Here is a 12,674-nt window from a genome sequence, read left to right as displayed (position 1 = left end):
ATAGAGTATAAATGCGTCGCACAAATACAAGTTTGAGATTTTGGGTATCACAAAAAAATAAAATAAAATAAAATAAAATAAATGTATAATAATAGGTATAATTTGGAGTTTTTTAAAACTTTTTCCCGAATTATCATTGGTTTCCTTCTTCTCTAATTTTAAATTATGTTATCATAAATATTTTTATCGTCTTATGTTAGACGACCGGCCGGGCGGATAGTATTAGGTAATGTGGGTCCAATCAGATTTGGGCAGTCCATACGCGCATATTGATTCATATTTTTCACATAGTGCATTAATTTAGCAATTATTATCCGGTGAGAGAACCGCACATTTTTCTTGCCTCTCACTAAAATTCAAACTTCCATTCATCGACTGTTTCCCTTAATCTGCAGGACTGATCCCGTGTAATATTCGCTTTTTGTTTTTTTCTTCTTAATTTTAATTTTAATTGAAAGACATGCCCTTGGCAACATCTTCTTGGCCTCACTAAGTAGGTTCCATACCTCGCATTTTTAGCCTATACAAAATGCTCCTAAACTCTTACTTCGTTATATCCATCGATCTTCAATGATCTATTTAAAGAAATTAAGACATAAAAAATGTAATGATCTTTATTTTTATTTTATTTTCCATATATATCCTCCACTAGTTAGTACTTTAAAAAGACCAAGCCATTGGCATGGCATAATCATGCACTATTGTAATTTTAGACACTATTTTACTTAATTATGCACACTAAAAGAGTTATGAATACAAAACTAAGTGATGAGATTCTTAAAATGCTGGAAGAAACAAAAGAGAATCAAATGGAACCATCTTTCCATTAGAGAAATATCATTTACACAATGTGAACGAATAAACGACTTTGTGACAATGACGAGCAATGTTGACTTCGCCAGAGTAATTTCTTAATTAGAAAATAGAAGATGAGATAAATATCTTTAGAATAAAATTGTAATCAAAGAAAAAAACTAAAAGGAAACTAAGATTACAATAATTATTATTGTGGTTGTTATTATATTCTATTTATATATCATCATACATCCATCCCTTCATTTGGTTTTTCTTTTCTCCTCCTCCTTCTCCTCCTCATCATTCTTAGTATTGTTGTTCTCTAATTATTTTAAAAGATATTTCTTTTTCATATTACTACATTTTTCTCTAGTATTAAATTTATTTTTGCGCAATTAGTGCCGCGGCAGAGGAGTTATTTGACTGAAAATAAAGAAGAATTACAGTTTTACCCTTGGAAATTGACATATCAAGCGCGTGCAAACAAGAAAAAAAAAAAAAGCATGGCAGGCGTGACAAAATGAAGATCTTTATTATTGAAGTTTGAGAGGCAGGCGTGCATCATCTTGAAAAGTTCAGAAGGATTTCGGCTAAATCCCCCTTAAAGTATTACTAGATTGATGACAGCTCCGTTGCTAGCTGTCTTCCATATCTGCTTGGAAGCGCGGCCGGCATGCAATTCAAACCTGGGATGCATTCGATCCGGCTCGGGCCATTTGGTTTAACTTTAGTATATTTAAATAAATGAGCATTTTGTGAAAGCATTTTGTGAAACCAAAAGTATTTGGATACTATTTTTTGTGTAGATTTACAAAGCAACTTTAAGGGTAAAAGAAAAAGGAAAAAAAAAAGAAAAGAAAAGAAAAAAAAGGGAAGGAGATGCAGCTGCATGCAGGGAGAAAATCGCAGGAGAGATCGTGCAACCTAGACAAAGCCCGAGGTCGAGCAGCCTTAGGCAACGCCGCCTAAGGTCGAGTGGATGAAGCAGTGTCACCTGAGGCCGTGCAACCTCAGGCAGTGTCGCTTGAGTCACATTGCTCGACCACCTCGGGTGGCGGCGCTTGGGTTGTGCAACCTAGGCGACGCCTGAGGTCACCCGACCTCAAACCACCTCGCTTGAGGTCACGCGACCTCAGGCGATGCTTCCCAACAGCCAGATTTAGCTGCTCATGGCTGAGCGCCACCCACAGGTTGAGCTTTGCAGTGGAGCAGCGAGTCTGAATCCAAGGAAGAAGATGATGAACAGTGTTTTCAAAAGCATTTGACAAATAGAGACTCAAAAATTTGAACCAAACGCCTAATATTTTTCCCAAAGCCCCTTAGGAATGTTAATGCTGAACCAAACGGTCACTTCCATTTGAACCTACGTATACATACTCCCTAGAAGAATCATCAAGCCAACAGTGGCTTTTATCTCTGGCCCCTATACGTTTTCAACCCTTGTTTCCTATGGACATGAACTACAGTCTCACTGATGATTTAGACTTTAATGCTTGAATCTATCCATAAGAAAGAAAAAGGTAATATTGGTTTCGGACACAGTACAGCCCGTTTTGCTTAAGGGGTTATTTTCATCTTCTCTTGAGCAGTGAGTGAGCTTAGACCACTTGAGAACAGCAAGAGCAATTGCTCCAGTGAAACTCTAGGAAGCTCATTCTGGAAATTCCACAAGGAGATGCACATGCTTGAAACAAGAAACTTAGCAGTGTAAACATCACCACACAGTACAAAGCTCCCTGCGGACTCAAAATTGCATAATAATCCCATAAGTCGTACAGTTAATTTTCCGTAATGGTATCCCTGCATTTGGTACATGTCAAAAATGTAGTTTGCCCTTCATCTGCCGATCTCATCTGCAACAGGGTCAAATATCAAGGAGTGAATGACGAGAAAAGGGAAGATGGGAAATACTTGTGTTAGGGAAGATTGGCATGAGAGAGAATAGCAGCGCGCTGAACTTGTACATTACCTGCTTCCGAGTATACTCGAATTCATCGTTGCCACATTTTTCACACTTCCGAGCTATCTGAGAGGCAAGGCCGATATACGAGAACATCACAATCGGTCCACAAAGAAAACATCATGCCGTTATACTAATATAGCAAAATGTAGCCACTACCGTTGCCAATTTCAGCTCCCCCTCCTCGAAGGTAGACATGCCAAGCTCCCTCCTTATGTCCTGAGATATGGTAGATGACCATGAGAAGCTTGACATTTTCAAATGTGTGATCCAAAGCATAGGCAAGATTAAGGAGGACAAAGCCTTTTCCCAACTAAAGTACTACTCTAGGTGTTGCTTCAAAGTAGATAAAATAAGGGTCCGTGATTCAATGTGTTAATAAGAAAAGGTTTAAGATGAAATTATTATTATTATTTTAATCCTCTTTTAACAGGACAAAAACAGAAGTCTAGTGATCCCTACCAAATTCACTCACCAATGTCATGAATTCTACATGATGTGGGCACTGTTTAATTCAATAATGTTAGAGAAACCTTCAAGAGGTATACGCATCTATTTTGCAGCAGAACCACTCATCTCAGTACCTTTCAATCTCAACATCAGAGGTCAGTAATTGGAAGCAACAATAGTTAGTTGTGAAAAATTAAGCTTCACTAACAACAGACAGCCTCATATTTAGGTTGTGGCCAGTGAATTGAAGGCCTTCCAGAAGCGAGAAAACTTGACGTATTTTTCCATCGTGAGTAGGAGTTCACATTTTTGCCAAGTTGGTGCCCTTTCTAAGCCTCAAATGTTCTTCAGTACTGAAGAGTCACCATAGCCATTCAAATTTTTAGCATTTCCTATATTTTATGTTCACTCTACAAATGACTATCTAGGCAGGAGAACACGATGAATTATAACTATATTCTCTTAAATTGTTGAACTAGTAGAACATGTACGCACTTAACTCATGTTTTAAGATCCAACAGAGTGCATGCATCAATCAGTCAGCTAGTTCAAGGCATACCTGAGCGGTTACTCTGTACTTAATTTCTTTTCCAGCAATATCTGAGAGCAAAGTCATCGATAAGGCACATTATTGAGAAAAGTAGAAATTGACTCGAAGAGCAAATTGGTAAGGTCTAATAAATAGCTAACCGGCAACTACTATTTGAAAAATAACAATAAAAACACACAATGACTGAACAGCCACACCACTCCAAACAAAAAGACAGCAGACATAGTAAGAGAATGAGACAACCGTGCTAGGATATGCATTTCACATTAGTGGTTTGACCTGAAATGGCTAATTTTTCCCCAAACTAGTGGTCTCGGCTGTAACCAGTAACAAATTCTGTGAAAAGCCTACTGAGTAATGATTTTGGCCAGCACAATAGTTTCTCCAAATTCATATTAGCCAGTATTACAGGTAGGGTGGCATAGAAAGAATTTTTCTTCAGCCTCTTCCTTTTCCTCCTCAATTATCAAATTCTCAGGGTGTCTCTCAATGGATCATCCTCCTCATCATCCTAAATCAAGAACTGAGATACTTCTAACCCATACAAACTTACAAGGGGAATTGTCCCAAGGTATGCAGAAGGCTCAAAATGGAACATTTGCAGATGGAAAGATGAAAACTTTCTGATATCCTAGGCAAAGAAACTATTTCTTTCCAATGCATCACGAAAAAAAAAAATCAAATCAAATCTTTGCAGTGTAAAAGAACAATGGTGAATCCTTAACAAAAAAAAAAAGAAGAACAATGGTGAACAATGCCACTATAAAAGGGCAGAACACAGACAATAGCATTATAAAAAGAGCAGAACACGGAAAGAGCAGGACACAACAGCCTATCCTGAGAAGCAACACTTAACAATCTTGAGACTTCATATAAAATTCAGTCTCATGCCAACTTCAAGACCCAGAAAAATAGACTCCAAAAGCAGAACCATCTCTATAATTATTAATCAAGCAGAGATTGAAAACAGAGATCCCAACCTTTAGTGCTCCGCTTAAAATTGCACAAAGGGCACTTGGCAAACTTGACCGAACTTAGCGTAAGCATCGTCCCACAGAAGTCGCAAAACAAGAAATCACGATCTCGGGAACGCGCCATGAGTTAGCCTGCAGAGGACAACTCAAAATCAGATTTTTTTCCCCTCCTCTGTTTCCCTTACAAACAGCCGAAAGCACACAAATTCATACGAGGGTGTCGCCTGCAGAGAAGCATTCTAGAAAAAATCGACATGTCTCCAAACTGTTCTACTTCTTAGAACCCAACCCATTCAATAGCTTCAAAGGGAGAACGAGACTCACCTCAGCGTCGACGTCGAATCAGCGAGCCAGGCGCGGGCGACGGCAAAGACCAGCGGCGAGTCGGAGCGGTCGAGCTGCAGAAGAACGGGAGGCGGAGCTGGGTTGCTGCCGAGAGAGAGAGAGAGGGAGAGAGAGAGACGGCAACCGCGACGGCGACGGCGACGGCGACGGCCGGAGCGAGAGGCAGGGAGGCTGAGATTTTGAGTGGAGCTGTCCATGTTCCACCCTAAAACTAAATAGACGCGTTCTATAGATTATAATTATCGAGTATATTATTTTGTTAAAATTGTTTATCTGTTTTTCAAAATTTTATATGCATTTCGAGTCTTCATCAACAAACATATCATCAAAATCCAAATTTACGTATTTTAAATTTTCACTATCAATATGTGAAATTATAGATGAATCGTGTCATTATACTTATTTTAGATTTTAGACAATTTTTTTTTTTTTGTATATTTCATTTTCATATAATATTTACATCCTAAAAGTAAATAGATATTGCCTATGATTATTCAGTGCATTATTTTGTCAAGATTGTTTTATTTAATTTCTCAAATTATCAAGAGAATCATATAATCGTTGTTGAAAGGCAAGTTGATTATTGTATATGATACATAGCAAAAATTATATGTCAATATCTACCATATCATATAGAACTGTTAGCGTCATATCATATAGAACTGTTAGTATCTATGTTGGCAATTTCTAGTCAAAATTGGCAGAATGAATTTTATAGACAAAACGTGAAAATATTTATTACTTAAATGAATAATTGAAACATTTAAAATTGAATTATGTCATATAATGAATTTAATATTTTTTTGGTAATTTTCCTGATTGCATGCTTGGGTTGACATGAAAGGGGGCCACTGTCCCTTTGGGCTGATTGGTTTTAGGTATGCCTTTTATCAAAAATATATAATAATTTATGAAATCACCGTATAAAATTTTTATATCTCAAGTTTTGTATTTGGAGTTGACTTTATGTCCCCTCCCCTAAGCTATGTTTCTAAATTTTTCACTGACCTTCATCATCACAGAGTTGACATGTAACATTCATTTGCCAAATACCAGTGGAGACATAAGGGGAGTTTTACGTGATAATTATGCAGACTAATAACTTAGTAATCATGTTGTGCATGTTGAATAGCACGCAATGGTCATTTAAAATTGAACTGATAAAACTAAAATATGCGTGGTGTTATTATAATTGTGTTGCATTGTAACTATGGTATAAAATATAAATATTGCAATTATGTATTTGGTATTATATATTTTAGAGCTACAACATCTCTAAGTTACAATATCTTTGAGTTGTGTGAGGTAGTTTCTCGTAGCCATAAAATTTTGACAAGCACTTTATTCAACTTAAAAGATATTAAAAATTAAAAGTATGTACAAACTCAAAGTTATCTTATAGGAAAATAAATTTATAAATGACTACCTCTTCATAATGGATTATCCATTTTATATATTAGATGGCGATGACGAGCCACACATGTTTGAAATGAAAATGTCATCATAGACTTGACTCATATGCCTGTCAAATAAAGTGAAGAAGGTTTTTGTCTCATGTATGTATAGAGCCAAGTAGGTCATGAGCAAAAGACCTTAAAAGGTTCCAGCCATCAGGCAGGCTGCCCCTCTCTGGGGGAAGTGGAGCTGAACGGGGCTTTTTATCATCAGGGTTTCCCCCCACAAGAAACCCAAGGAACAAGCCCGAGGAGGGCAATGAAGACAACCCAGGGGAAACGAAGCCCCTGGGGGTGGGCTGAGCCTCCCCGAGCTCAAGTTAGGCTTGCGGTGCCCCAAATTCTTCACCGAATCCAAGATCTAAAGTCTGCTTAGCCCCCATTTACGGGGTTTAACTGGATTACGGGATAACGTCCCACGTATCCCCGCCAACTCCCGTCAAAGGGAGGGGACCCACCTTCGGATCCATATGAAGCCCTTCTCCTAGCCGCATCTTAGGGCCTGTTCGGAAATGAAAAAGGCAGCCCCCACGTGAGTGGGCTGCCCGGGTGGCGGCGTAAATAAGAATTTCTCACATCCAAGTAACCCTACCAAGACAATAAACAAAAATTAAATTCGTGACCCATTGTGCTCAACCAAATAACATGGAATTCTACCAAACCCAGCGGGAGTCCACCAATATGAATGGGAGTCTACCAATATATTTCAAAGTCTCTTGGCAATATAAGTCTATTGGGACTAATTTGGCCCGCAACAAAACATCACTATGGTAATGATATAGTCAACAAAAGATGCCACAATGTTTTGTCATAAAAGGCAACCTTATTGTTCACATTGGACTTGTTTTTTATTATAAAAAAAAGCCATGTAAAGCTTTTTATTGAATTTTTTCGCCAAAAGCACTTAAGTGATCATTTTTTCTTCAATGTGACATTAAAGTGATTTGATGAAAAGTTTTTACACTAAAGTAATTGCTATATGGAAATTATGACACTTTTAGTGTTATTGTCTTCTTAAGAATCAACACTAAAGTCTTTAAAGTTGCAAAGCAGTGGTAGATTGAGGACTGAATGCTATTATAGATCTGTCTTTAATGGAGAAAATAGGTCAAATTGAAAGAGAAATATGTCATGTGAAATATTAACTACTGTTCAAATTCCAAATAAATCTACTAAAACATTAAAAAAGGAAAAAGAAAAGAGAGTGACACCTCCAATCATTAGCCGTACAAATTCAAAGTAATTTGTCTACAACAGGGCCATTCCCAATAATCAGCCGTACAAATGCAGCTTCAGTCAATTCCAGCTCAAACCATGTGGATTTTCACATTTGCGGATGACTCATCAATTCATTTGTTCTAGCAGCGCTACGTTCCAGCAAGTACCTCTTCTCCTCCATGAGCATCAACTATTCTTTTTATTTATTTATTTATTTATTTTTTTTTTTTTGCGGGTTGTGAATAATATAGGAGGAGTTGCTCATGGTCTTGATCTGCTATACTATAGAGTTTGCCTTCGCCACTTTGAGAGATGACTGTTTTTGTTTCAACAAATTAATGTTTGTTTGCACTATTGGTGCTGGATTGACGTGAATATGCACGAATTTTGGTAGTCTTTATGATGCAATTAATCGTTCCCTGTCAATTGAATTGTAACTGTAAAATATTGTTTATGAGTTGATATGCGTTGTAATGCTTGCCATATAATCAAATGGTCACCTTATTTGAGTTGAATTTTATTCCATATGATTTGACAATATCAGAGATATAATTCAGTAAGCAAGCAAGCTGCAAATCTCAGGTTAAGTTCTTTGCGAAAACATATCATAAGGACTGCACTTTATCATGAATAACTGAAATTTTTGAGACTGTTGTCAGCGGCCGAGTAGCATGTACATGGGGAAAGCTACTGTAGGTAGAAAAAAATTTGATGGACAAATGTTTTGGTAGATAAGCTTTCTGAAGCGTCGTGTCTTCCAGAACCAGTAATGACTTGTTGCAACAAACAGACTTTTGAGAAGGCTAATAATGGAAAAGACAAATCTACGAACAGGGCAATATACGTTTCTCATCTTCATGGTATCTTTATACGTAAATAAATTGTCATCTTGGCAGTGACAAGATTACTTCACTGTGCTTGGGAGAGCTTTCTAACCGCAGTGATGTTTTGGTGTCAAAGTGGGATATAAGTCGCCTTCGGTAGCAACAGACATACCTGGGGTTTTTCACATGTCAAAATGCTTTTCTCAAAAATGCACAGTATGATGTTTCTGTGAGGACATTGCATGAGGATTTTTATATTGTGTCTCATCAATGTTATGTTGGGATGCCTGAAACAGACAGTGACTTTGGAAGATGCGGTTGAGGAGTGGGGCGGTGAAATCCTCTATGAAAATGATTCCAAAGTAAGTCACAATGACTGTGGAAGATGTGATCGAGGAATGTGTTGATGAGATACTTTGATGAAAACGATTCAAAAGTAAGTCTGTTAAGACTTTTTATGTGCTCATCTGGCATTTACGAAGTGTAGTGCCTGCTCCTACTTCAGATTTATTAGCTTTTCTTGAGCTCCATGGGTACAGGCACCTTTCAAGACATTGCAAAGAAAACAGGAGTAAAGCCATGCCGTAGCTTGCTAAATCAAACTTCGATCCAGCCTGGAAAAAAATTAGAACCGCAAAAATGACAGAGGGTTGGAGACAACCTCTCTACCCCTTAAATTACGGTTGGATTTGAGACGCAACTCATTCTAGGGCAGCTCTGAAAAATAATACCATCTATGCATGTTATTGTGGAACTGCCAATAGCAGGACTTGTACTGAACTAGAAGAGTCCTGAAACGTTGAGTTGCATCTTTGGCTGATTAAGCCGGAGCAGTGATTTCAATAAAGGCTCTGAGTTATCAAACTTTTAACGGTGTGCATCTTAGGACACTAAGTATTATCTCCAGTTGCAATGTGTTTCGTCAGCAGATACAAAAACTGCGGCGTCATGAAGAATAAGACACCGAGTATTGTCTCCAGTGGCGATGTGTTTCGCCAGCAGATACAAAAAATGTGGCTTCATGAAGAATAAGACGGACAAGGATATCCTCATGGCCAAGGAAAGTGCAAAATTCGATCCTAAAGAGCATCAAGCTGCCATTTTAGCTTCATTTCAGTTGAAAAATTAATTGATATGGTATTAATTAATATCCAAGAATCAAGTTTCCTAAATGGCTAGCCAATAATGACACATTTAAAATTATGTGGTGAATTTCTCGCAGGCTTTGTAATTATTTCTGATTTAGAATAGAACTCCTTCTCACACTTGTTTTCTCAATACAGACTATCAAAAAGAAGAAGTATGATAATCAAGTGTGAGATTTGAACTCGGCATTGTTATATCCATGAGCCAATAGATATGACATGAGGCTGAAACATTTCTTCGCGTACATCATTGAATTTGCTATTCTACAGGATTTTATTCCCAGTGATATCTTGGGTATAACAGGAGGAAGTCGAGAAGAAAAACTGGCTAGTAACAATGTGATCAGATGGGATATTTGATGTTGACGATAACACAGCCATCAATCAGATTTCAGAAGAGTTGAATATCAAAATACCAGAGGTAATATCGTCACTTTAGTCCTAAGATTTGTACCCAAGATTCTTCATTGCTTGTATCTGCCTCCTGAGCTTTGGATCCTTTTCCGCTCATCTCTGCTTGAAGTAAAACTATCCTTTCAAACACAGCATGGGATTTAGAGTTTGATTGGTAAGAGGAGATCTCTGCTTAAAACTGTGCTAAAGCTTGCTTGGAATGGGGCTATCTATCATATCTGGAGGAAGAGAAATGATGTCTTGCATGATCATGTTGTTCCTCAGATTGTTCGAGTCATTAAGTTGGTCGTTTTCTCTGTCAGGGTTCGAATTCAAGCCGTGTTGCAGGAAACGAATTTCTTTTTGACAGATGCAGATGAAGCTTCGCGTTCGAGATGGGGGCATTGGGCTGTGGTTGATAAGAGCAAATCTGATTTTGGGCTTTGGAGAAATTCTGGATGTTCTGGCGAGCCCTGTGAATTTGGGTTTGTAGGTTGTTGATAGATTTGTAAGTCGTAAGGACTTGGTACCATTATTGTGATATTGGGCTTGTATATGGGCCTAGTCCGTCCAGTTCACCTCAGAAGTTTTTTTTTTTTGGTCGGTAGTTCACCTCAGAAGTTGAGCAACGAAAGGGTTACCAAAAATGTTAACATGAAGATTCTAGACATGCTAATCCTCCATAGATCTTGATATTCTGTATATATAAACCATCATGCACATGAGATTAAATTTCTCATGCTCCTCTTGTTTGCCCTGATAAGAAAAGATGGCTGGGAAGATGAGAAGACTTGAGGGTAGTAAAGGACATAATGGCAATTTAATTAGCACTTGATTTATTTCAATGATTTTTAAAATCTGTCTCTCTGTAATTATTTGCGTTTGTGCATTCAATCTTGTCATTGCACTGAAACAATTTACAAGAGTTTAAAATTCTCACGGGGCAACTCCATATAAGCTTAGAGCATGATCATGTAGAAATTTTAGGGAGTTTACTTTGTCTCGAGAGTGATTTAGAGGATATAATATCTAATCTATACGTATATATATGTATATATATAGATATATATATACATATATATCTCAAAGTAAGAAATCACCAACTCTTCTGCTTAGCTAATGATAATAGTCCCTACCATGATTATTAATGACTAAAACGGAAAGTGTAATACATTAGTAATTTGTCATCAAACATAACCGGATAAGTTAAGTTGGGCAAGGGCAACGGTTATAAGCATATTGATCCATGTAGAAAAGCAACTAATAGGATGAGGGGATTATCATGAATTATAATTAATTGAGTGATTAAAGGATGCCATCGGTCCAAAAATTATTGGAAGAAAAGACAACACTAAATACAATGTTTCTCTGCAGATGACAATGGAAGTTACACAACGAAAGACATACGACAACTGTGAAGAACAATGCATGGAGGCTTGCCCCGACTTTTGGCTTATAAAAGATGGAGGAGACTTGACTTTGCAAGTTGGATGGATGAAATAAAAAGCAGAACGTGGACGACTTGAGTGCATTCTCACTTTTTGTGAAGCCACTTTCTATTCCCCGTAATTAGGACCTTGTCCCATAGAATAAAGTGTGTTTTACGATACTTTTGCCATGTAAAGGCTGACTTTTTGACTTAGGATATGAAAGCGTGGGTCATCAAGAGTCAATTTGCATGAAAAAATTGATGATGATTTGATTCTTGGTTTTCACTTTCCACCAAGTCCAACACAATAGAGTTCGAACGGCAAATATTAATTAAAAAAGAAAAGTAGGATGCCAGTTAAATTGCCAAACATGCCTTCAATTATGCCAAAATCAGATATTCGGGGCTTCCTTAACTAGACGTTTGTCGTCTTCTAGTCTCTGCGGCTGATGGGCGGCTTGCCAGATGCAGAGATATCCCAAACCTGCAATTCTGGCCATCCTCTTTAATTATGCATCCTTCTGCCGTGGAAGATGGGTGACTTCATCCATCCGTGGGTAGCGCAGTTGGTTAAGATCTCTCCTTTAGCAAAGGAGGTCAAGGGTTCGAAACCCTACGTTGTTAGCGATTAAAGCGGGGCTCCGACGGTGGGTTGCTAGATCAGTTTTCGCCGAGATATAGTCGCTGTTGGGATGAGACCCCAAATCGGAGTAAGCCGACAAGGACAGGCTTCGACAGATCCTCGGTTACCAAAAAAAAAAAGATGGAGTGGCGTCAAATCCTCGCCCTCTTGAGCAATTACGCAGACCTTTCCACAAGGACTTTGTGCAGGTCTTTGGATTCCGCCCCGAAATTGAGTCTAAGACTAGACTCTACGGGAGGAGGAAGAAAGTTCCCGGAAATGACGGTAAAGATCCCCACGTTATTGCTTGAGACAATTCCATGACTGTCAATCCTAATCTTTGGACCGATTGTTGATCTTTATTGTCTTCTTGCGCTGACGAGGACAGGGACCGCTGCCCCTCAGAGCTGCTTGCTTTTTTGTCCGAATTTTATCAAATACGTATCATTTTATGAAATCATCGTAGGACATTTTAATATCTCACCTTCGTAACTAGTTACTTGACAATAAAACCC

The 12,674-nt window shown here is 38.1% G+C and overlaps 1 protein-coding gene across 1 annotated transcript; it reads right to left on the bottom strand.

The window, feature by feature from the left end:
- Positions 1-2,407: 2,407 nt before the first annotated feature.
- Positions 2,408-5,293, bottom strand: LOC104456650 (DNA-directed RNA polymerase I subunit RPA12). Its single transcript, XM_010071502.3, has 6 exons — positions 5,054-5,293; positions 4,736-4,861; positions 3,765-3,805; positions 2,915-2,974; positions 2,765-2,821; positions 2,408-2,648 (listed from the first exon to the last, which is right to left on the bottom strand). Exons 2-6 carry the CDS (start codon positions 4,851-4,853, stop codon positions 2,574-2,576), a joined length of 351 nt encoding a protein of 116 aa, XP_010069804.2. The 5' UTR covers positions 4,854-4,861; positions 5,054-5,293; the 3' UTR covers positions 2,408-2,573.
- Between the last annotated feature and the right edge of the window lie 7,381 nt (positions 5,294-12,674).

The sequence above is a fragment of the Eucalyptus grandis genome, chromosome 6 (assembly GCF_016545825.1).
Source record: "Eucalyptus grandis isolate ANBG69807.140 chromosome 6, ASM1654582v1, whole genome shotgun sequence".
Lineage (NCBI taxonomy): Eukaryota > Viridiplantae > Streptophyta > Magnoliopsida > Myrtales > Myrtaceae > Eucalyptus > Eucalyptus grandis.
Note: the sequence above shows the minus strand (reverse complement) of the source record. Positions and strands in the feature narration are given on the sequence as shown.

Bases quoted from the DNA above. Each gene is read 5' to 3' on its own strand.
- LOC104456650 (XM_010071502.3), bottom strand. From the start codon at position 4,853: ATGGCGCGTTCCCGAGATCGTGATTTCTTGTTTTGCGACTTCTGTGGG. The intron at 2,975-3,764 runs GTATGCCTTGAA...ACCATATCTCAG, and splicing joins AGTACAGAGTAACCGCTCAG to GACATAAGGAGGGAGCTTGG. The intron at 2,649-2,764 runs GTAATGTACAAG...ACCCTGTTGCAG, and splicing joins TCGAGTATACTCGGAAGCAG to ATGAGATCGGCAGATGAAGG.